Below are 23,229 nucleotides of genomic sequence, written 5' to 3' on the forward strand. Positions count from 1 at the left end.
AAATCATCTCAAGATAACCTCAAGATAAGGTAAAATAATTATGAGTAGGAAGCGCTTAGCCAAAGAATGACTATATAACTCATGGAAATGATATGAGACAGACTAAGAACTGGTGAAAGTGAGGTAATTACATAGAAAAAGTGCTGATCCAAATGACTACAAAACACTTGAATGAGATTTATGACGACACTGAAGTTGTACAGAGTGTCAGAAAGAAACAGTGACTGTATTGAAGTTACTTCTCGACTTGAGAACTACTGTCAAGGGTACTTACTTGACAGTATATTCACTGCAAAGCTGGGTATACCTCTCTGTGTATATTCCCGTGTGTATAACCCACTTGAAAACCTCTATTTCTTATCCCTCCTTGCCCTGTGTCTCTCCAAAGCATGGACACGAGGAAAGCAAGAGACATTGAGTGATATCGACAAAGTGGACGGAGGAGAAAGTTCGAATTGAAAGAAAGAGACAGAAATGAGTTGGAAAGATGCCAGGGAAAACCTCTTAAGCGATTGGGCAGCAAACGAGTGGAACTCGACACAAAAGGATATCGTTTAGGCGAATGCGATATGCTTCAAAATACAATGATAAACCTAAGAAATTAATAATAATACATTAACTAGCAGCAAGTATGTTTAGATGTATTATCCTAATTCTGCTTGCGGAGGTTGAGCTTCGACTCTTTGGTCCCGCCTCTCAATCATCAATCAACTGGTGTACGGGTTCCTGAGCCTATTGGGCTCTATTATGTCTGCATTTGAAACTGTGAATTGAGTTTGCTTCCACCACATCACTTCCTATTACACTGTATCCACCTGTGTCCTCTTATATGAGTGCCACCTGTGCTATATAGTCTGTCTTTGTCAAACCCTATCAATTCCTCTGAAAATTTTGAATGTAGTGATCATGTCTCCCCTAACTCTTCTGTCTTCCAGCGACGTGAGATTAAATTCATGTAGCGTTTCCCAATAATCCATACCTCCTTACCTTGAGGTTATCTTGAGGTGCTTCCGGGGCTTAGCGTCCCCGCGGCCCGGTCGTCGACCAGGCCTCCTGGTTGCTGGACTGATCAACCAGCCTGTTGGACGCGGCTGCTCGCAGCCTGACGTATGAGTCACAGCCTAACTCATCCGCTAAAGGAATAAAAAATTCTCAAACTAGCTCCCCCATTTATCTTCGATATATATATAGTGCCTTTGTCTTTCACGTCTTGGACTGGAAGGTAGAAGAATGGCTTCCCCTCCATTAGGGTCGGGGTTCGATTCTCGATAGTACAAGTAATGGGGCGGGGATCCTCCATTTCAGTCTCATATTCCAACTCCTATCTTGTCCCATTCCGGCCTCCTAAGGTTTCAAAACGTCAAGAAAATAGTCACTTTAAAGTAGTCTCTCCTAACCTACCAGAGGACCTAAAACAGAAAACGGGACAGTACGTCACTTTCGCCAGCCGCTTCCATTTTTTTTATTGCGACAATTTTTGGATTTATGTAACGCCTACGAGCGAAATGCGACGTTCTTTGTAGGAGGACAGGGTCCAGATTCACGAAGCAGTTACGCAAGTACTTACGAACCTGTGGGCCAGATTCACGAAGCAGTTACGCAAGTACTTACGAACGTGTACATCTTTCCTCAATCTTTGACGGCTTTGGTTACATTTATTAAACAGTTTACAAGCATGAAAACTTTCCAATCAACTGTTGTTATTGTTATAAACAGCCTCCTGGTGCTTCGGAGCTCATTAACTGTTTAATAATTGTAAACAAAGCCGCCAAAGATTGAGAAAAGATGGACAGGATCGTAACTGCTTCGTGAATCTGGCCCCAGGGCTAAGTAATGGATTTATCTTAGTGTGTACACTTTATCTAGTGCTTCCGAGCTCATTAACTGTTTAATAATTGTAAACAAAGCCGTCAAAGATTGAGAAAAGATGGACAGGATCGTAACTGCTTCGTGAATCTGGCCCCAGGGCTAAGTAATGGATTTATCTTAGTGTGTACACTTTATCTAGTGCTTCCGAGCTCATTAACTGTTTAATAATTGTAAACAAAGCCGTCAAAGATTGAGAAAAGATGGACAGGATCGTAACTGCTTCGTGAATCTGGCCCCTGGGCTAAGTAATGGATTTATCTTAGTGTGTACACTTTATCTAGGTTGAAAACACTCTGCTAAGACGGCCACTTCCACTACTCCACCGCCTGAATGCTCAGCTGGAGACTGTCACCTTCTTGAAGTTAATTAAGAAGTAAATCTTTAAAAGTTAACCTTTCAATATCACGTACAAGAATCCTTTTGTTCTTATTCTTATATTTTAAAACTTTTAACAATAATTTATATTCCCAGATATTGTTCATTTATTATGTCAAAATTTGGATTACATAAATATGTACAAAAATTAACCATTGTTTAAATGGTTAATTACATAAATATGTTCAAAAATTAACCATTGTTTAAATGGTTAATTACATAAATATGTACAAAAATTAACTATTGTTTAAATGGTTAATTACATAAATATGATCAAAAATTAACCATTGTTTAAATGGTTAATTACATAAATATGTACAAAAATTAACCATTGTTTAAATGGTTAATTACACAAATATGTACAAAAATTAACCATTGTTTAAATGGTTAATTACATAAATATGTACAAAAATTAACCATTGTTTAAATGGTTAATTACATAAATATGATCAAAAATTAACCATTGTTTAAATGGTTAATTACATATTTATGTAATTCCAATTTTTTTATTAGTTTATATAATTTATATTTTTATTTTTATTATTTTTATTATTTATTATTATTACTATTTTTAATTTAAAGAAAAAATGAATGAGCTTGGCAGATGATACACAGTATCAATCATCACAGTATCACAATGAAATGATAATCACAGTATCAGTATGATTTAAACAGCATGATAGTATATAGATACAAAACATTAGTGCGTTTGTAAATACTTATTAGAAGGCTTTAACTTATCAGAAAGGGGTTTAATTTATTTTGTATAATATGGAAGTCTGAATGAGGGAGCCGGTCGGCCGAGCGGACAGCACGCTGGATTTGTGATCCTGTGGTCCCGGGGTCGATCCCGGGCGCCGGCGAGAAACAATGGGCAAAGTTTCTTTCACCCTGAATGCCCCTGTTACCTAGCAGTAAATGGGTACCTGGGAGTTAGTCAGCTGTCACGGGCTGCTTCCTGGGGGTAGAGGCCTGGTCGAGGACCGGGCCGCGGGGACACTAAAGCCCCGAAATCATCTCAAGATAACCTCAAGATGAGAATTAAAGTGAATGATAGGATTAAAGTTGACAAGATTAAAGTATTCCAGTGTTTTCAATGGGTTAAATTTCCTGTTAATTATTGATCTAAGGGCCACTATATCTTTAGTGGCCTCGACGAGGACAGAAAGCCGGCGGCTTGTTGAACGTTTCAAAATTATATTCTGCGTCGTTATCTTATCCATCTAAATGGCTTGTGATAAAATACACACAAAATTCTCAATAGCTTGATGCATCAAATGAACAAATCCATAAGGGCCGTGATGAGGGCTCGAACTTACGTCTGAGAGGATATATTCAGTTGCGGTAAAGTATTCCTGTAGATCACCGAGGCTTGACCTGGTTATCTTGAGGTTATCTTGAGATGATTTCGGGGCTTTTAGTGTCCCCGCGGCCCGGTCCTCGACCAGGCCTATACCCCCAGGAAGCAGCCCGTGACAGCTGACTAACACCCAGGTACCTATTTTACTGCTAGGTAACAGGGGCATAGGGTGAAAGAAACTCTGCCCATTGTTTCTCGCCAGCGTCTGGGATTGAACCCAAGACCAGAGGATCACAAGTCCAGCGTGCTGTCCGCTCGACCGACCGGCTCCGACCTGGTGGTCAGGTATACCCAATGTTGTGGCGAGTAAACTTCTCATTGAAACAAAATCTGCATTTCTGTAATCCTCATTTGCAATTGATTGCAGATATATTGGAGTTCATGTTACAATAGCAACAATGGGATTATTCCTAAGCTTCTTCATTGAGGCATTGAGTCATCATCTTACCTTAATAACGTCTGAAGTAGTAAAGATTAAGCAACACTGACATTTTCGTAATGCAAGGAATCGCTAATTATCTGTAAGAGGCTTAACTGCTAACTAATCTCCGATAATTAACGTTCTAAGATGAATTGTCTTCGTTTAATAATTAACGAATGGTAGGTATGGCTTTTCTCGTAAAAAGAGAATATTCCATTTCTTGTTGACCAGACCACACACTAGAAGTTGAAGGGACGACGACGTTTCGGTCCGTCCTGGACCATTCTCAAGTCGATTGAGAATAATTCCATTTCTTGTTGACCAGACCACACACTAGAAGTTGAAGGGACGACGACGTTTCGGTCCGTCCTGGACCATTCTCAAGTCGATTGAGAATATTCCATTTCTTGTTGACCAGACCACACACTAGAAGTTGAAGGGACGACGACGTTTCGGTCCGTCCTGGACCATTCTCAAGTCAATTGTGAATAATTCCATTTCTTGCATGATACCAACTTATTCTCTCTCAAAAAAAATGCATCTTGCACATTCTCGTCCCCCAAACGTACTAAATAAGTGGTACTATGAAACGAAGCTGCTCATTGATATCCACGTTTTCTATGTGTATAATGATTAGGTTTGGTAGGTGGGTTGGGTTCGTATCGTTATTCTGTACGTTTTGGCAAATCAAGAGGACAGGATGGTGTACCTGGCAGTGTTAGGGAGTTGTGGATTGTATATACAACTCTGTGATTGGTTGTTTTTTGGGCATTTACAAGCTACGAGGTCCCAGTCTGTGGATACGAGGTCCCAGTCTGTGGATACGAGGTCCCAGTCTGTGGATACGAGGTCCCAGTCTGTGGATACGAGGTCCCAGTCTGTGGATACGAGGTCCCAGTCTGTGGATACGAGGTCCCAGTCTGTGGATACGAGGTCCCAGTCTGTGGATACGAGGTCCCAGTCTGTGGATACGAGGTCCCAGTCTGTGGATACGAGGTCCCAGTCTGTGGATACGAGGTCCCAGTCTGTGGATACGAGGTCAGAGTCTGTAGATACGAGGTAAGAGTCTGTAGATACGAGGTAAGAGTCTGTAGATACGAGGTAAGAGTCTGTGGATACGAGGTAAGAGTCTGTAGATACGAGGTAAGAGTCTGTAGATACGAGGTAAGAGTCTGTAGATACGAGGTAAGAGTCTGTGGATACGAGGTAAGAGTCTATGGATACGAGGTAAGAGTCTGTGGATACCAGGTAAGAGTCTGTGGATACGAGGTAAGAGTCTGTGGATACGAGGTCTGAGTCTGTGGATACGAGGTAAGAGTCTGTGGATACGAGGTCTGAGTCTGTGGATACGAGGTAAGAGTCTGTGGATACGAGGTAAGAGTCAGTGGATACGAGGTCAGAGTCTGTGGATACGAGGTAAGAGTCTGTGGTTACGAGGTCTGAGTCTGTGGATACGAGGTAAGAGTCTGTGGATACGAGGTAAGAGTCAGTGGATACGAGGTCTGAGTCTGTGGATACGAGGTAAGAGTCTGTGGATACGAGGTAAGAGTCAGTGGATACGAGGTCTGAGTCTGTGGATACGAGGTAAGAGTCTGTGGATACGAGGTCTGAGTCTGTGGATACGAGGTAAGAGTCTGTAGATACGAGGTAAGAGTCTGTAGATACGAGGTAAGAGTCTGTAGATACGAGGTATGAGTCTGTGGATACGAGGTAAGAGTCTGTGGATACGAGGTAAGAGTCAGTGGATACGAGGTAAGAGTCTGTGGATACGAGGTAAGAGTCTGTGGATACGAGGTCAGAGTCTGTGGATACGAGGTAAGAGTCTGTGGTTACGAGGTAAGAGTCTGTGGATACGAGGTAAGAGTCTGTAGATACGAGGTAAGAGTCTGTAGATACGAGGTCAGAGTCTATGGATACGAGGTCCCAGTCTGTAGATACGAGGCCAGAGTCTGTGGATACGAGGTAAGAGTCTATGGATACGAGGTAAGAGTCTGTAGATACGAGGTAAGAGTCTGTAGATACGAGGTAAGAGTCTGTAGATACGAGGTCAGAGTCTATAGATACGAGGTCAGAGTCTGTGGATACGAGGTAAGAGTCTATGGATACGAGGTAAGAGTCTGTAGATACGATATCACAGTCTGTGGACATGTGAGGAACACGTAGAAGAGCGGGTCATAGAGTTGCAACTGAGGAAGATGTTGCTGATTCAATATGTATTCACTTGCATAGAGTCAGTCGCTTCCTGTATCGCCTGGGAGCTGAATTTAGAGTGTCTGTAAAGTTATTTCTCACATATGTATATTAGTTTAGTTCCAACACTATCCTCTAACTCACTTAAATTTGGATTTGCATATTTGTTGAATGTTTGATACTATTCTTGCAATTGTATAGTGAATGTCAGCAAGATTCCTGTGTGTGTGTGTGTGCTTGCTTTCAACCTACATCTAATGCCACCTATCATCTAGAATCATCAATGTCTAATGATACCCACATTTAGAATCATCAATGTCTAATGATACCCACATCTAGAATCATCAATGTCTAATGATACCCACATCTAGAATCATCAATGTCTAATGATACCCACATCTAGAATCATCAATGTCTAATGATACCCACATCTAGAGTCATCAATGTCTAATGATACCCACATCTAGAGTCATCAATGTCTAATGATACCCACATTTAGAGTCATCAATTTATAATGATACCCACATCTAGTCATCAATGTCTAATGATACCCACATTTAGAGTCATCAATGTCTAATGATACCCACATCTAGAATCATCAATGTCTAATGATACCCACATCTAGAGTCATCAATGTCTAATGATACCCACATCTAGAATCATCAATGTCTAATGATACCCACATCTAGAGTCATCAATGTCTAATGATACCTACATTTAGAGTCATCAATGTCTAATGATACCCACATCTAGTCATCAATGTCTAATGATACCCACATCTAGAGTCATCAATGTCTAATGATACCCACATTTAGAATCATCAATGTCTAATGATACCCACATCTAGAATCATCAATGTCTAATGATACCTTCATTTAGAATCATCAATGTCTAATGATACCCACATCTAGAGTCATCAATATGGCTCAGATCTATGGATCTGAGGGGCATATAAGCCCCCCATCTTGAAGCTTTTTAAGTAGACACAAGTCCCACATTCAGACGACATTCTGCCTCAAACAAACAGAAACATTAATTTCTTATCCTGTTGACCAGACCACACACTAGAAGGTGAAGGGACGACAACGTTTCGGTCCCTCCTGGACCATTCTCAAATCGATTTCTTATCCTCTCTAGCGCCTTTGACTATAAATACCGGTGTAAAGATATGATGTTTCTTCCTAGTTGCCTTTTAACTGGTGGGTAGAGTGACGGCCTCGCTTCCAGCAGGGCCGGCGTTCGATTACCGTTGGCTCAAATGGGATTAGGCATTGTTTCTCCACTTTATTCCTATCCATCCTCCGATCCTATCCTTGTATCCCTGCCATGGGATAGTCATAATGGCTTAGCACTCGGTTCTCATAATACCTTTCCTTCCCCTGCCTCTTAGTCTATCTTATATCCCTTTTATATACTATAGAATCCCGCTGACTTATCGCTTTATCCTCATAGTTCTTGCTAGGGATTAAGTAATCATTGTTTACAATTAACGGTAATTAATAACCTAATTATGGCTGAGTGGATAGCGTTCGGGATTCGTAGTCCTGAGGCTCTGGATTCGATCCCCGGTGGAGGCGGAAACAAAATAGCAGATTTTCTTTCACCCTGATGCCCATGTTCACCTAGCAGTAAATAGGAACGTGGGAATTAGACAGCTGCTACGGGCTGCTTCCTGGGGTGTGTGTAACAAAAAGGGGGCCTGGTCGAGGACCGGGCCGCTGGGACGCTAAGCCCCGAAATCATCTCAAGATAAACTTAAGCTAGTACACGTCAACTTACCACAGGAGGAGGTAAGTTGCTTAGTATAACATAAGTTGCTTGAAAGTTTCACGAAAGTTGCATGAAAGTTGCACGAAAGTTGCACGAAAGTTGCACGAAAGTTGCATGAAAGTTGCACGAAAGTTGCACGAAAGTTGCATGAAAGTTGCATGAAAGTTGCACGAAAGTTGCATGAAAGTTGCATGAAAGTTGCATGAAAGTTGCATGAAAGTTGCATGAAAGTTGCACGAAAGTTGCATGAAAGTTGCACGAAAGTTGCATGAAAGTTGCATGAAAGTTGCATGGTCGTTTGATCATGCAATTGCAAGCGGGAGTTGTCTTTTCAATATTGCATCTTTTCCCCCTTCAACTGCCCAACCACTTGGGCTGGACGGTAGATCAATCATGATAGCTGTTATATTCGCGTATTACAGATATCATTCATGAAAGCCATTATATCCACGTATTACAGATATCATTCATGATAGCCATTATATCCACGTATTACAGTTATCATTCATGATAGCCGTTATATCCACGTGTTACAGATATCATTCATGATAGCCCTTATATCCACGTATTACAGATATCATTCATAATAGCTGTTATATTCACGTATTACAGTTATCATTCATGAAAGCCATTATATCCACGTATTACAGATATCATTCATGATAGCCATTATATCCACGTATTACAGTTATGATTCATGATAGCCGTTATATCCACGTATTACAGTTATCATTCATGATAGCCGTTATATCCACGTATTACAGATATCATTCATGAAAGCCATTATATCCACGTATTACAAATATCATTCATAATAGCTGTTATATTCACGTATTACAGATATCATTCATGATAGCCCTTATATCCACGTATTACAGATATCATTCATGATAGTTATTATATCCACGTATTACAGATATCATTCATGATAGCCGTTATATCCACGTATTACAGATATCATTCATGATAGCCATTATATCCACGTATTACAGATATCATTCATGATAGCCATTACAGATATCATCCGGAAGAGTCCTTACGTCCCAGGAAATAAAGCATAAATTTCTATACTGCAAGTATAGCGCTCCCTAAATGCTCTCTCAATACGGGCTCACCATAGCCCGTGCTACTTGGAATTTTGTTCCAGGTAGCGAATATTTAACAACAACAACAACAACTTAAATGCTCAGCTCTCCAAGGAAAGCTTCAGCTAACTTCTTAATGGACACAATCCAATTGTTCCCAAGTTATGAGTAAATCGGATTTCAAATCACTTTGTACCTCCATTTTCGCTTGTCGGAACCGGCAAAAAATCATTAAGAATCGTTACCGAGGCTTCTGGTGAGGCTAAATGATAGTTGAGGTGAGTAAATTGCGTCTCTAATTGTATATTAATTAGTGTTTTGTGTTGAGTTTTGGGGAGTTTTTAGACTTTTAATTTTCGTTCACTTTGGTTAAAAATATTCCCTGTGTATTCGAAATATAACGTGTGTATATCAAATATACCAAATTATACCCAGTGTATACTTATACCTCTGAGTATATACCCCCTCCTCTTACCCATCGACGAGCTGGGTAAGATGTCAAAGTAAGATATGCAAAGATGTCAAATGTAAGATATTCAAAGATGTCACCCCTAAAACAGTTAACTAACTCCCGGGTACCTATTTACCGCTAGGTGAAAAGAGGCATTAGGGGAAAAGGGAACGTGCCCAACCACTTCTATCACCCCCTGAAGGGGTCCACGACTGTCGTGAACGATGCCAACTGAAACAAGAGGTTTGTTAGTATCTTAATGGACAATAAACTTTCAGGGGTACTGAGGGCCTCTCATCTTCTCTTTCAGTGGTGTTGACAGCCACTTGGAGATGTTCTGGTTTGAGGCGCTTTGTTGACACGCTGTGAGAATAACTCATTATCTTTCTTCCTCAACGAGGCAACGGTAAACAGTGGTTATTGCAACAGGGGGGTGTAGGGGGATTGGCTGTGTCGCCTCGACTGATTGGTTAGCAAGAGGTGTTTGATGATTTGTTGTTTCACCGCTCCTGATTGGTTAGTAAGTGGTTTGACGATTGGCTGCTTCACCAGTTCTCATTGGTTAGAAACAGGTATATGAAGATTGGCTGTTTCACCAGTCTTGATTGGTTAGTAACAGGCGTTTCATGTTTGGCTGCTTCACCAGTCTTGATTGATTAGTAACAGTTATTTGAAGATTGGCTGTTATTACACCACTCCTGATTGGCTAGAATGTTCATCTACGTTTCTCCACTTAGTTATGATAAGAGAGCCTAAACAGCCTGTTTATTGCACTGATAACAACATCAACATTTGCATCAAACTTCTCAATTGCATAAATAAATTAGAGAATTTTGTAACATGTAAAAGTTTATGCTAAAAGAAAGGTATTAATCCTATGAAGTAACCCATTGTAGCTATGAAAACTATCAATAAATTATTTCGAAACTCAATTACTTATGACTTACTCCATTATCCACATTATCCACCAGTTTCATAAATGACAGGATCACTGACAGGGTCATTAAAGATGTCATTGGCGGATTTCTCCACCATCTCCTTAGTCTCAAGCTGAGACGATCGTCTAAACTGCTGACAGATTCACTAACGACAACAAGAGTCTTTGACATTTCTTGTCTTCAGAATAAATTGTGTAGTTTCTGTCAGACAATTGTCAGAAAATTTTTGATTTTTTGTAAAATTGTTTGATTTTTTTATTTTTTTTATTTGATTTTTTTGATTTTTGATTTTAGACAAAATTTTGTATTTTTTGTAAAAAATTTTGTAAAATAAATTGTGTAGTTTCTCTCAGACAATTGTCAGGAAATTTTAGATTTTTTGTATATAAGTTGATAGCAGTAGTAGCCATCCATCAGTCTCAGGAGACTATGGAGTTGGGCTCTGGTTGTCGGTCTGGAGTGGCCTCTCCAGGGCACAAAGCCTGGGTAGGTTGATACGGAGGGAGAGAAGCTGTTACCCATGCAGCAGGTCCCCGTAAAATTGATACTGCAGCACGTTGATAATATAAATAACAAGTCTCACTGCAGGCTTATATTTAGTAGACTGATTATAGACCTATAAACACACTGCTTTCCTTTAAGCCTGTAGATAACTGTCTCTTCTTTCAAGTCAAGAGGTTACTTGATATCTTTTAGGCCTATATCACACCTGTTATCTTCCACTAGGCCTATGTCACGCTTTACTCCTCAAAACCTACTTTGCACTGGTGTTTAATGTTTACTTAAATCACATACTAGTCATTAGTTAGGCCTATATTAAGGCCTTGGCTTATTTCGAAACAAAATAAGCAATTTTGTTACTGATAGCAATTGGCTTATTTCTAAGCCAATTGCTATCAGTAACGTGATACAAAATTCTTATTGTAGAGATACGCTACGTTGTATATTATGTATACTGATAAAAAATATGTATTTATTTAATTATTATTATTATCATTCTTATTATAGAATTATTTTTATTAATATTATATTCTTTGATTAATTACAAATTGTTAAAAAAATCTCCACTATTATCTAAAGCAAAACTGTCATGGATGTATTTTTACAAATGGTGGATAAATCCGATGTATCACAGTAAATCCTAATCCACTCCAGCTGGGTATGAAAGAGGATTAGTTTAAGGCTGTGGGACACACGACATAACAAAATTATTGCAATAAATAATTTTACAAACATAAAATTTCTTTATTTATAAGATACACTGATAAAACATTTTTACTTGTACAATATATTTACATACATAGGAGGTAATGCAGGGATTACTTTTTTGTTTTTAAACCGGGAAAATAGTTAATCTGCAAGTGATGTAGAGTTTTATAGAACAGATAGATGCTGCTGCTTCAGGCTGATAGATAATGCTGCTTCAGGCAGATAGATACTGTTTGAGTTCAAAAGTTTATATTGACCACTCAGTGAGTAGATTCAGAACAATCTTCAGGAATCTTGATAACAGTCAAAGGCTGGGGCCAGAGAGCTCAAGCTCAACCCCCTCAGAATTCACAATTACACGTGTACATTTAAGATAGCACGTAAGTAGATGAGATATTCATCACGGCGTATATCTATCTCTTGTGTAGATACACAAGATAATGAATTCTAGATGCAGAATTCTGGCTTCTATTTAAACATAACCTTAACTCTGTTTCAAAACAAAAATACGTGATTTTTTCCCAAATTGATTTCGTATTTATATTCAGGGGAGCAATGCTGTGGTAGCAATAAATACCTTTGCCGTGTAGGAGATCAGGCCGGCCAATTGCAACCCATTGCAGTAGACTTTAGTTTACTGACCAACCAGTAAAGTATAATTTAGTTTCAATTATATTATCAGTGTATTTTCACAGAGATGGGAATATATTCCAATTTGTACCTAATTCCACCTTCCAAACTAAATATATAGTGACTGACGACTTCCCGATTACTCAAAAAATTGGTATATTAAAAAAAATTCATCTTTAACCATTTATTGTTATTTAAGTTATTTCTGAAAACAATTTATGATATAAAAAAATGTTAAATGAAAATTCGACAAGAAAATTGAATACAAAATGAAGCTTAAAGGGATAAATTTGAGCCTGATAGGGTTGCTATATTGTCCTCGCATAGAAAACGGATTTCGATGATAAAAATGGATGTAAACCTGAGGAAAATGGGATTTTTTTTTTTACTGGGCTAAATGAGGTAAAACGCCTGTGAAGATTACTTTTAGGAAGATAAAACCTGCTTTATACATATATATATATATATATATATATATATATATATATATATATATATATATATATATATATATATATATATATATATGTGTGTGTGTGTGTGTGTGTGCTTGCGATGGTTGAGCTTTGGCTCTTTGGTCCCGCCTCTCAACCGTCAATCAACTGGTGTACAGGTTCCTAAGCCTATGGAGCTCAGGAACCCCATTGATTGAGGCCAGCTAGCTGTAAAGTCAGCTAACTTTGAGGCCAGCTAGCTGTAAAGTCAGCTAGCTTTGAGGCCAGCTAGTTGTAAAGTCAGCTAGCTTTGAGGCCAGCTAGCTGTAAAGTCAGCTAGCTTTGAGGCCAGCTAGTTGTAAAGTCAGCTAGCTTTGAGGCCAGCTAGCTGTAAAGTCAGCTAACTTTGAGGCCAGCTAGCTGCCAAGTCAGCTAACTTTGAGGCCAGCTAGCTGTAAAGTCAGCTAACTTTGAGGCCAGCTAGCTGTAAAGTCAGCTAACTTTGAGGCCAGCTAGCTGTAAAGTCAGCTAACTTTGAGGCCAGCTAGCTGCCAAGTCAGCTAACTTTGAGGCCAGCTAGCTGTAAAGTCAGCTAACTTTGAGGCCAGCTAGCTGTAAAGTCAGCTAACTTTGAGGCCAGCTAGCTGTATAGTTAGCTAACTTTGAGGCCAGCTAGTTGTAAAGTCAGCTAGCTTTGAGGCCAGCTAACTGTAAAGTCAGCTAGCTTTGAGGCCAGCTAACTGTAAAGTCAGGTAGCTTTGAGGCCAGCTAGCTGTAAAGTCAGCTAACTTTGAGGCCAGCTAGCTGTAAAGTCAGCTAACTTTGAGGCCAGCTAGCTGTAAAGTCAGCTAGCTTTGAGGCCAGCTAGCTGTAAAGTCAGCTAGCTTTGAGGCCAGCTAGCTGTAAGCACAACCAGCTTTGAAGGTGGCCAGCTGCTAGCCATGTATTCGTTCTGGGCGTGGCAGGCCCCGCTGTTAGGGATTCCAAGCTGGAAAATACATGGTCGAGGCAACTCCAGCAGCATTTGGCCAAATAAGATTTGCTAAAGTTACGTTGGTATGTTTGTGGCTACAATTACCATAAGCCCGGCGGAATGTGGTATTTCCAGCAGTGTTGTAGCTTCCAGTTTTCCAGGGATACATGTCATTGTGTTCCTCCACACCCCTGCTTTCCAGTTTTCCAGGGATACAAGTCATTGTGTTCCTCCACACCCCTGCTTTCCAGTTTTCCAGGGATATAAGTCATAGTGTTCCTCCACACCCCTGCTTTCCAGTTTTCCAGGGATACAAGTCATTGTGTTCCTCCACACCCCTGCTTTCCAGTTTTCCAGGGATACAAGTCATTGTGTTCCTCCACACCCCTGCTTTCCAGTTTTCCAGGGATACAAGTCATTGTGTTCCTCCACACCCCTGCTTTCCAGTTTTCCAGGGATATAAGTCATAGTGTTCCTCCACACCCCTGCTTTCCAGTTTTCCAGGGATACAAGTCATTGTGTTCCTCCACACCCCTGCTTTCCAGTTTTCCAGGGATACAAGTCATTGTGTTCCTCCACACCCCTGCTTTCCAGTTTTCCAGGGATACAAGTCATAGTGTTCCTCCACACCCCTGCTTTCCAGTTTTCCAGGGATACAAGTCATTGTGTTCCTCCACACCCCTGCTTTCCAGTTTTCCAGGAATACAAGTCATTGTGTTCCTCCACACCCCTGCTTTCCAGTTTTCCAGGGATATAAGTCATAGTGTTCCTCCACACCCCTGCTTTCCAGTTTTCCAGGGATACAAGTCATAGTGTTCCTCCACACCCCTGCTTTCCAGTTTTCCAGGGATACAAGTCATAGTGTTCCTCCACACCCCTGTTTTCCAGTTTTCCAGGGATACAAGTCATAGTGTTCCTCCACACCCCTGCTTTCCAGTTTTCCAGGGATACAAGTCATAGTGTTCCTCCACACCCCTGCTTTCCAGTTTTCCAGGGATACAAGTCATTGTGTTCCTCCACACCCCTGCTTTCCAGTTTTCCAGGGATACAAGTCATTGTGTTCCTTCACACCCCTGCTTTCCAGTTTTCCAGGGATACAAGTCATTGTGTTCCTCCACACCCCTGCTTTCCAGTTTTCCAGGGATACAGGTCATTGTGTTCCTCCACACCCCTGCTTTCCAGTTTTCCAGGGATACAAGTCATTGTGTTCCTCCACACCCCTGCTTTCCAGATTCTCCATTCCAGGCTTCTAGACTATCCATTTTAGCCTTCCAGACTCCTCACCCTAGCCCTCCAGAAATGAAAACCCTCCACCTATAGCCATCCAAACCTTCCTTTCTTCCCCCAACTTTTTCCCAGAGCTAGCAACCCTCCAGGTCTTGGGCCCACATGTAGCTACATACATATTCACTTTCACGTATACATTATGCATAATTCATACATATTCTCTCCAGAGAGGGGAGCTTAGCTACTGCTTTCTAGTGAATAATTGATCCTGTTTCCATGCAAAAGATGAATGCAAAAATATTAATTTATGTTTTTGGATTGTTGAAATAATATTTATACGTTTTTGAAGCATATTTCCTCTATTTCATGGCTTGTAAACAAAGGAATTTTGGATAATTTTGACCCCCAAGGTACCCTGGATGGTTTCCTAGGTCAATTAAGTTTCTCTTAGACCATCCACTCCGTACAAAATCAAACCTGCTAACTAGAAACTAACCAACGCAAGAAATCCACCTATTGAGTCCGATGCATAGAAAACGGGGAAATATATATATGTGAGCCGTTACTTGTCATTGTACATCGTATTTAAAACGATGGTTACCATAACGACCAAAATACGACCTATTAGTTGATAGGACTGACTACTCTGACGGGACATGATCAGGACATTAATGGTATTTGCGTTAAGACGGTTCTATATGGCACTGCTATATGGCAGAGTTATACAATAAATGCTATCCTAAGTAAGACCCAGATATTATGGGTGTTTCAGATATGCTGGAATATCTTAGATGTTTCAGGTGTGCTAGGATATCTTAGGTGTTTCAATTGTCCTAGGATATCTTGGGCGTTTCAGCACAGTTAAGCATAACAATCCGTTTCACTCATTCAATATCCCGTCTATAAGATATTAACAATGGTTAAGAGTCGGGACCCAAGACTTAATCTCAACCCCACAAATAAAGACATCATAGTGAGTACAATTACACAAGTACACCCACAAACTGAGACATATACGTACACAAACACAGTATAGTATAGTACACAAAATACGTCATGAAACCAAGAGCTAAAGCTCAATCCTGTAGGCACAAAATATATAAATTCAAATAGGTAAATCTAGGATTTATCAAAGTAGTTCTTTGTTTAAATTGAAGTATTTCTTCCTGAAATAATTAATTACACAGAAGATACTTTGATAGCTTCGTATGATAATATTTTTCTTCAGCTGAAGTGGACTTCATATGCCAAAAAGAGAATCAACATTCAATTCGTCTTACAAAGTCAGTTTTATCTTACTTCCAAGTCGAGATCTTGCATGTGAGATTGGGTGGTTATAGATAGGAGCTGCCTCGTATGAGCCAATAGGCCTTCTGCAGTTGCCTTTGTTCTTAAGTTCTTATGTAAGATTAGCTGTAATGCAACACCTGTTGGCGAGTTATTGCAAAACAATGATGGAACACAATCTCGCTACACGTACTGAAAGAAAAAGGATATCGATGTCCATGAAAGGATATCGATGTCCATGAAAGGATATCGATGTCCATGAAAGGATATCGATGTCCATGAAAGAATATCGATGTCCATGAAAGGATATCGATGTCCATGAAAGGATATCGATGTCCATGAAAGGATATCGATGTCCATGAAAGGATATCGATGTCCATGAAAGGATATCGATGTCCATGAAAGGATATCGATGTCCATGAAAGGATATCGATGTCCATGAAAGGATATCGATGTCCATGAAAGGATATCGATGTCCATGAAAGGATATCGATGTCCATGAAAGGATATCGATGTCCATGAAAGGATATCGATGTCCATGAAAGGATATCGATGTCCATGAAAGGATATCGATGTCCATGAAAGGATATCGATGTCCATGAAAGGATATCGATGTCCATGAAAGGATATCGATGTCCATGAAAGGATATCGATGTCCATGAAAGGATATCGATGTCCATGAAAGGATATCGATGTCCATGAAAGGATATCGATGTCCATGAAAGGATATCGATGTCCATGAAAGGATATCGATGTCCATGAAAGGATATCGATGTCCATGAAAGGATATCGATGTCCATGAAAGGATATCGATGTCCATGAAAGGATATCGATGTCCATGAAAGGATATCGATGTCCATGAAAGGATATCGATGTCCATGAAAGGATATCGATGTCCATGAAAGGATATCGATGTCCATGAAAGGATATCGATGTCCATGAAAGGATATCGATGTCCATGAAAGGATATCGATGTCCATGAAAGGATATCGATGTCCATGAAAGGATATCGATGTCCATGAAAGGATATCGATGTCCATGAAAGGATATCGATGCTAATGATGCAAACATTATTGCAAAAAAAAATACCAATCTATTCCCCCCAACGATGACATGTAATTGTTACATGTCATCGTTTTACAAGTTTACAAGTTTACAAGTTTACAAGTTTACAAGTTTACAAGTTTACAAGTTTACATTACAAGTTTTGGTACAAAGATAGAGTGGGTTTGGCCAATTCTGTAGTTCCTGTATTATTGAGTAGTGTGGGGTATTTAGTATTGGTATTTCTTATGTGTGTTTGCGGGATCGAGCTCTGAGCTTTACTACTCTCATTCTATAATGTTATACAATAATGTAAATATTTACTCTAGCAATTGCTGCCAAAAGAAACAGTTTAATAATAATAATAATTTATGCAATAGTATATACATACATACATACATACATACATACATACATACATACATACATACATACATACATACATGAAGACTGGAAGATACATAGATAGGACAAGCATAATTTCTGAAGCCATTTGCAGAGCAATTCGGTCGTTTCCGTCAATGCTAATGTAATATCAAACTCTGTCACGATTAAATGCTTTCTCATTGTTTCGAAGAAGACCTTATGTTCAACAGAACTATTGTCGGTGGCAAGATACAGTCCCACTCACATTACTCATCATCTGGGGATGAGTGGCGCCTCGTTTCCCTACCCTGGCCGTCTGCACTATTACACATGAATATGTAAATTCATTCTGATCCACTAATGGTTCCTCAGTTGGGGGTCAGACAAGGTCACAGTAATCTGGGGCGTGACGACGAGGTCACCTGATAGCTGAGATAACACGATATCACCCGTAATCTGTAGGTCACAGAGGTCAGACGAGGTCACCTGATAGCTGAGATAACACGATATCACCCGTAATCTGTAGGTCACAGAGGTCAGAAGAGGTCACCTGATAGCTGAGATAACACGATATCACCCGCAATCTGTAGGTCAGACGAGGTCACCTGATAGCTGAGATAACACGATATCACCCGTAATCTGTAGGTCACAGAGGTCAGAAGAGGTCACCTGATAGCTGAGATAACACGATATCACCCGTAATCTGTAGGTCACAGAGGTCAGACGAGGTCACCTGATAGCTGAGATAACACGATATCACCCGTAATCTGTAGGTCACAGAGGTCAGAAGAGGTCACCTGATAGCTGAGATAACACGATATCACTCGTAATCTGTAGGTCACAGAGGTCAGACGAGGTCACCTGATAGCTGAGATAACGCGATATCACCCGTAATCTGTAGGTCACAGAGGTCAGACGAGGTCACCTAGGAGCAGTTTCCACCAGTGAACACTTGAGTTATGAGATGAGAATGTTTACGTTAAACAAGAAGCACTTTTCACACGTAAAAGTTCGAGGAATGGTTGCTGGCAGAGCCTTACACACACACACACACCTGCTGGGACTTCCAGTATAAGTTTATTGGCATCTGCTCCCACAGGAATGCGTCTGTGGGAACTTTATAGCCGCCTAGAGTGTCCATGAGACCCAGAGAGACCGTAAAAAAGGTCCATTACTGCTTCACACTAGTGAGATACTAGCCAAGCAACGGATGCTGTCATCACCTGTCTGCACCAGGCCCACACCTGCTACAGTGTTGTCCTGAAGCACCAGGCTCATACCTGCTACAGTGTTGTGGTGAAGCACCAGGCTCATACCTGCTACAGTGTTGTCCTGAAGCACCAGGCTCATACCTGCTACAGTGTTGTGGTGAAGCACCAGTCCCACACCTGCTACAGTGTTGTGGTGAAGCACCAGTCCCACACCTGCTACAGTGTTGTGGTGAAGCACCAGTCCCACACCTGCTACAGTGTTGTGGTGAAGCACCAGGCCCACACCTGCTACAGTGTTGTGGTGAAGCACCAGTCCCACACCTGCTACAGTGTTGTGGTGAAGCACCAGGCTCACACCTGCTACAGTGTTGTGGTGAAGCACCAGGCCCACACCTGCTACAGTGTTGTGGTGAAGCACCAGGCCCACACCTGCTACAGTGTTGTGGTGAAGCACCAGTCCCACACCTGCTACAGTGTTGTGGTGAAGCACCAGTCCCACACCTGCTACAGTGTTGTGGTGAAGCACCAGGCTCACACCTGCTACAGTGTTGTCCTGAAGCACCAGGCCCATACCTGCTGCACTCAATATACACACCTGATATCTGCCAGCTCTGCTCGATGATAGTCAGGTTTATGGAAAAATCTAAATGCTTCGTTGTCGAATTTTTTTTCATTTTTTAAAAGCTTTTTCAATAAAAAACATATATATATATATATATATATATATATATATATATATATATATATATATATATATATATATATATATATATATATATATATATATATATATATATTGAGAGCTTGGTCCAAGACTTTTGAGAGCTTGGTCCAACAGGCTGTTGCTTGGAGCGGCCCGCAAGTCCACATATCCACCACAATCAGGTTAGTCCGGCACTTGAAGAATATATATTATATAGAGAACATAATGATCAAAGTCTAGAAGCAATTTTGATTTTTTAAAACGTATACACTGAATTATATAATTCCGTGAGTGGATTCATATATGTTCTGTCGAATTCAGTAGTTTTTCTACTGTATTTAACTGGTATTTCCTGATTCTATTTTTAATAGATTATTTTCTATTCGGCCATGAGACCTCATCTCCCTTCCCCAATCCTTTAAGATCCTCAGCATCCTTCTATTAATCCACTGTTATCCGCTTTTTACTCCTTCTGCCTCTTGTGGTATTAAGTATTAACCCAAAACTTCACAAAATTCCTCCCTTTAAGGGCGCTCCTTTCTTCAAGTGAGTCTCCCCTAATTATGCCAGGAACGAGCAGACCATTAACAGAAAATGGTACAATGATACTTAAAACTCGGGTTTTTTTTTCAGGGATTCTGTTTAATATTTCGTTGTCTTTTTCGTGGGTCGGGGTTTGATGTGATGGAGTGTGATGTTTTGCGATGGGGTGAGATGTGCAGCGGTGATGTGATGAAATTCTATCGAGTAGTGATGAAATTCGTGGATTTGTAGAGACGTTTCGTGATGTCACTTAACTAGATGTGACTCCTTGTGTGATGTGAAGTGATGTATTATGTATTATATTATATGTTGCAGGAGTAAGGTATGATGCAATGAGTGATGTTGAGTAATGCAGAGTAAAGTTGTGTAATGATCAATGTACTGTATCTCTTCTGTATCTCTTGTAGTGAACGAGCTCAGATGGAATTGAAAATCCGAATGAAAAGACTCGCTATCAGAACAACTTTCAACATCAGAACGAAAATTCTGTAACAAATATAATTGAGAAATAAATGTTTTAGCCTGCAAAACGTTCAAAATGTACCATGCAAGCTGCACATTGCATATTGAACTTTTAATACGTAAAAACTTTTTAACTTCAGGAACCATACCATATACGTACCTGAGCCATGGGTCGTAACTGTTGCAACCGCAGGTTGTAACTACAGGAGTAGTTACAACCTGTAACTAAGCGATAGCATGTTGCTATATAAATATCATGTTTTTTCCAGTGCCTGGTCACACACACACACACTAAGAAGGTATGAGGAAAGTGCTCACGAATTATGAGAAACTGTCGGCCGAGCGGACAGCACGCTGGACTTGTGATCCTGTGGTCCTTGGTTTGACCCCAGGCGCCGGCAAGAAACAATGGGCAGAGTTTCTTTCACCCTATGCCCCTGTTACCTAGCAGTAAAATAGGTACCTGGGTGTTAGTCAGCTGTCACGGGCTGCTTCCTGGGGGTGGAGGCCTGGTCGAGGACCGAGCCGCGGGGACACTAAAAAAAAAAAAACCCGAAATCATCTCAAGATAACTGTTTTACTAAGACTGGCTGGGGTTTACAACCCCCAGACACTAAGGCCGAGGCCCTGGGCCAAGGAGCTGGGCCAAGATGCTAGGCCAAGACGCTAGGGTGGACAGAAAATACTTTAATTAGAACAATTAAATATAGCCAATGGAATGAGAACTAGGAACAACTTGTGTGAGAAAGATTGCACATACGCCACAGAACAGGAGTCAGAAACAACATGGACGAGGACTTAATATTTCCCATACAAGCTAAGAACCCAAGAACACAAGAACACCAGAATGAAGAACACTGTACGAGAACCATCAGAAGCCAGATAACAGACTCGTCTAACTCATCAAACGGGACTAAACTGGAGAAACGGAAGATATCCACAAAGCCCTGAACGTTCAATTCCTTAAATCACAACTAAATATAGTGTTTACAGACACAAATCAAACTGATTCATTCTGATTGGCGATTGGATTAATCCACGACACAGTGCCTCGTACATTACCACTTAATCCGGGTATGAAAGAAACCCTGATAGGATACAAGAGTTCGATTCCATTTATGTAATGGAACAAAAAAAACTCCTAGAGTCTGTAAGAAAGAAAAGCTGAGATCAGAGGATTCTTAAGAGCAATTCACCAAAAGAAGACACTGTTTAAGAGACCTGAAAGTTTATAGAGGCAAACTGGGGCCTTCGTGTATCTTATCTTGTTGAAACAGCGGAAGTGGCAGGGAGGGAGTGATGGCTTAGGAAGGTAAACTGCGTGTAAAGCACAGCTCCAAGCACAGCCCCGGTAAACTTAAGGTGTACAACATATCCATTTGCACGTCTCAGAATGTAGCAGGGCTTGGATTCAGTTATGGAGAAGGGTCTAGGACCAGAGAAAGTAATGTTATCCTCTATTCTTTTTAAACAAACCGAACCTAATTTAGTATAACCTAATCTAGCCTAATCCAACCAAATATTACTTACACATTTCATTTCCTAACCTAATCTGTTCAAACCTAACTTAATGTACCCTATTCAAACCTAACCTTACCTAACCTATACTAACTACTATGTGATTTAGGCATTGTATGTACTAGCTCTATCTATAAATCTATCAATTTTTTGTAAAAATCTTTTGTATGTATGTACCTTACCAGGGGACCTCGTAGCCTGGTGGATAGCGCGCAGGACTCGCAATTCTGTGGCGCGGGTTCGATTCCCGCACGAGGCAGAAACAAATGGGCAAAGTATCTTCACTCTGAATGCCCCTGTTACCTAGCAGTAAATAGGTACCCGGGAGTTAGTCAGCTGTCACGGGCTGCTTCCAGGAGGTGGAGGCCTGGTCGAGGACCTGGCCGCGGGGACACTAAAGCCCCGAAATCATCTCAAGATAACCTCTCAAGATCTCAAGATATACCTGAATAAACATTTTTTATATTTTTTATAAGTCTAAAAATGTCCTCACTACAAAGGTACAGAGAAAGTATATTATCATCTTACACGAGGCTAACTTTTAGACTTTTAAGAAATTTTAGACTTTAATGAATAATTAATATTTACTTGAAAATAATTTACATTTTTACGAACAAGTTAAGTGAAATTTTGTGGCTCGTTAGTTTTTTGATATATTCATTTTGTTGCTCGGGTTATTCTGTCCAGCCTGTAATGGTCAGCCTGTAATGGTCAGCCTGTAATATGCAGCCTGTAATGGGCAGCCTGTAATGGCCAGCTTGTAATGGCCAGCCTGTAATGGCCAGCCTGTAATGGTCAGCCTGTAATGGCCAGCCTGTAATGGGCAGCCTGTAATGGTCAGCCTGTAATGCTCAACCTGTAATATTATGCCTTTTAACGTTAAGCCTGTAATGTTTAGCCTGTAATGTTATGCATTTATAGCTAAGCCTGTAATAATCAACCTGTGATATTATGACTTTGAAGCTAAGCTTATAATTCATCTCGTTGTTCATATTGTCATGTGTAAATATGACGTGTAAATCTTTCAATATGTATCACAAAATAATTCATACATAGCTTATTTTTGCTAATGTATGATAGATAACATGTATGTTTCCAATTTGATAATGTAGTTCATATCTGACTATAATGCCTGGTTAATTTATGCCCATAGAATGGGCATA

General features: G+C 40.3%; 1 protein-coding gene across 1 annotated transcript; it reads right to left on the reverse strand.

Annotated features, from left to right (window-relative positions):
- Positions 1-4,712: 4,712 nt before the first annotated feature.
- Positions 4,713-6,173, reverse strand: LOC138354155 (uncharacterized). Its single transcript, XM_069308043.1, has one exon. It carries the CDS (start codon positions 6,171-6,173, stop codon positions 4,713-4,715), a length of 1,461 nt encoding a protein of 486 aa, XP_069164144.1.
- Positions 6,174-23,229: the final 17,056 nt, after the last annotated feature.

The sequence above is a fragment of the Procambarus clarkii genome, chromosome 61 (assembly GCF_040958095.1).
Source record: "Procambarus clarkii isolate CNS0578487 chromosome 61, FALCON_Pclarkii_2.0, whole genome shotgun sequence".
In the NCBI taxonomy this organism is placed as follows: Eukaryota; Metazoa; Arthropoda; class Malacostraca; order Decapoda; family Cambaridae; genus Procambarus; species Procambarus clarkii.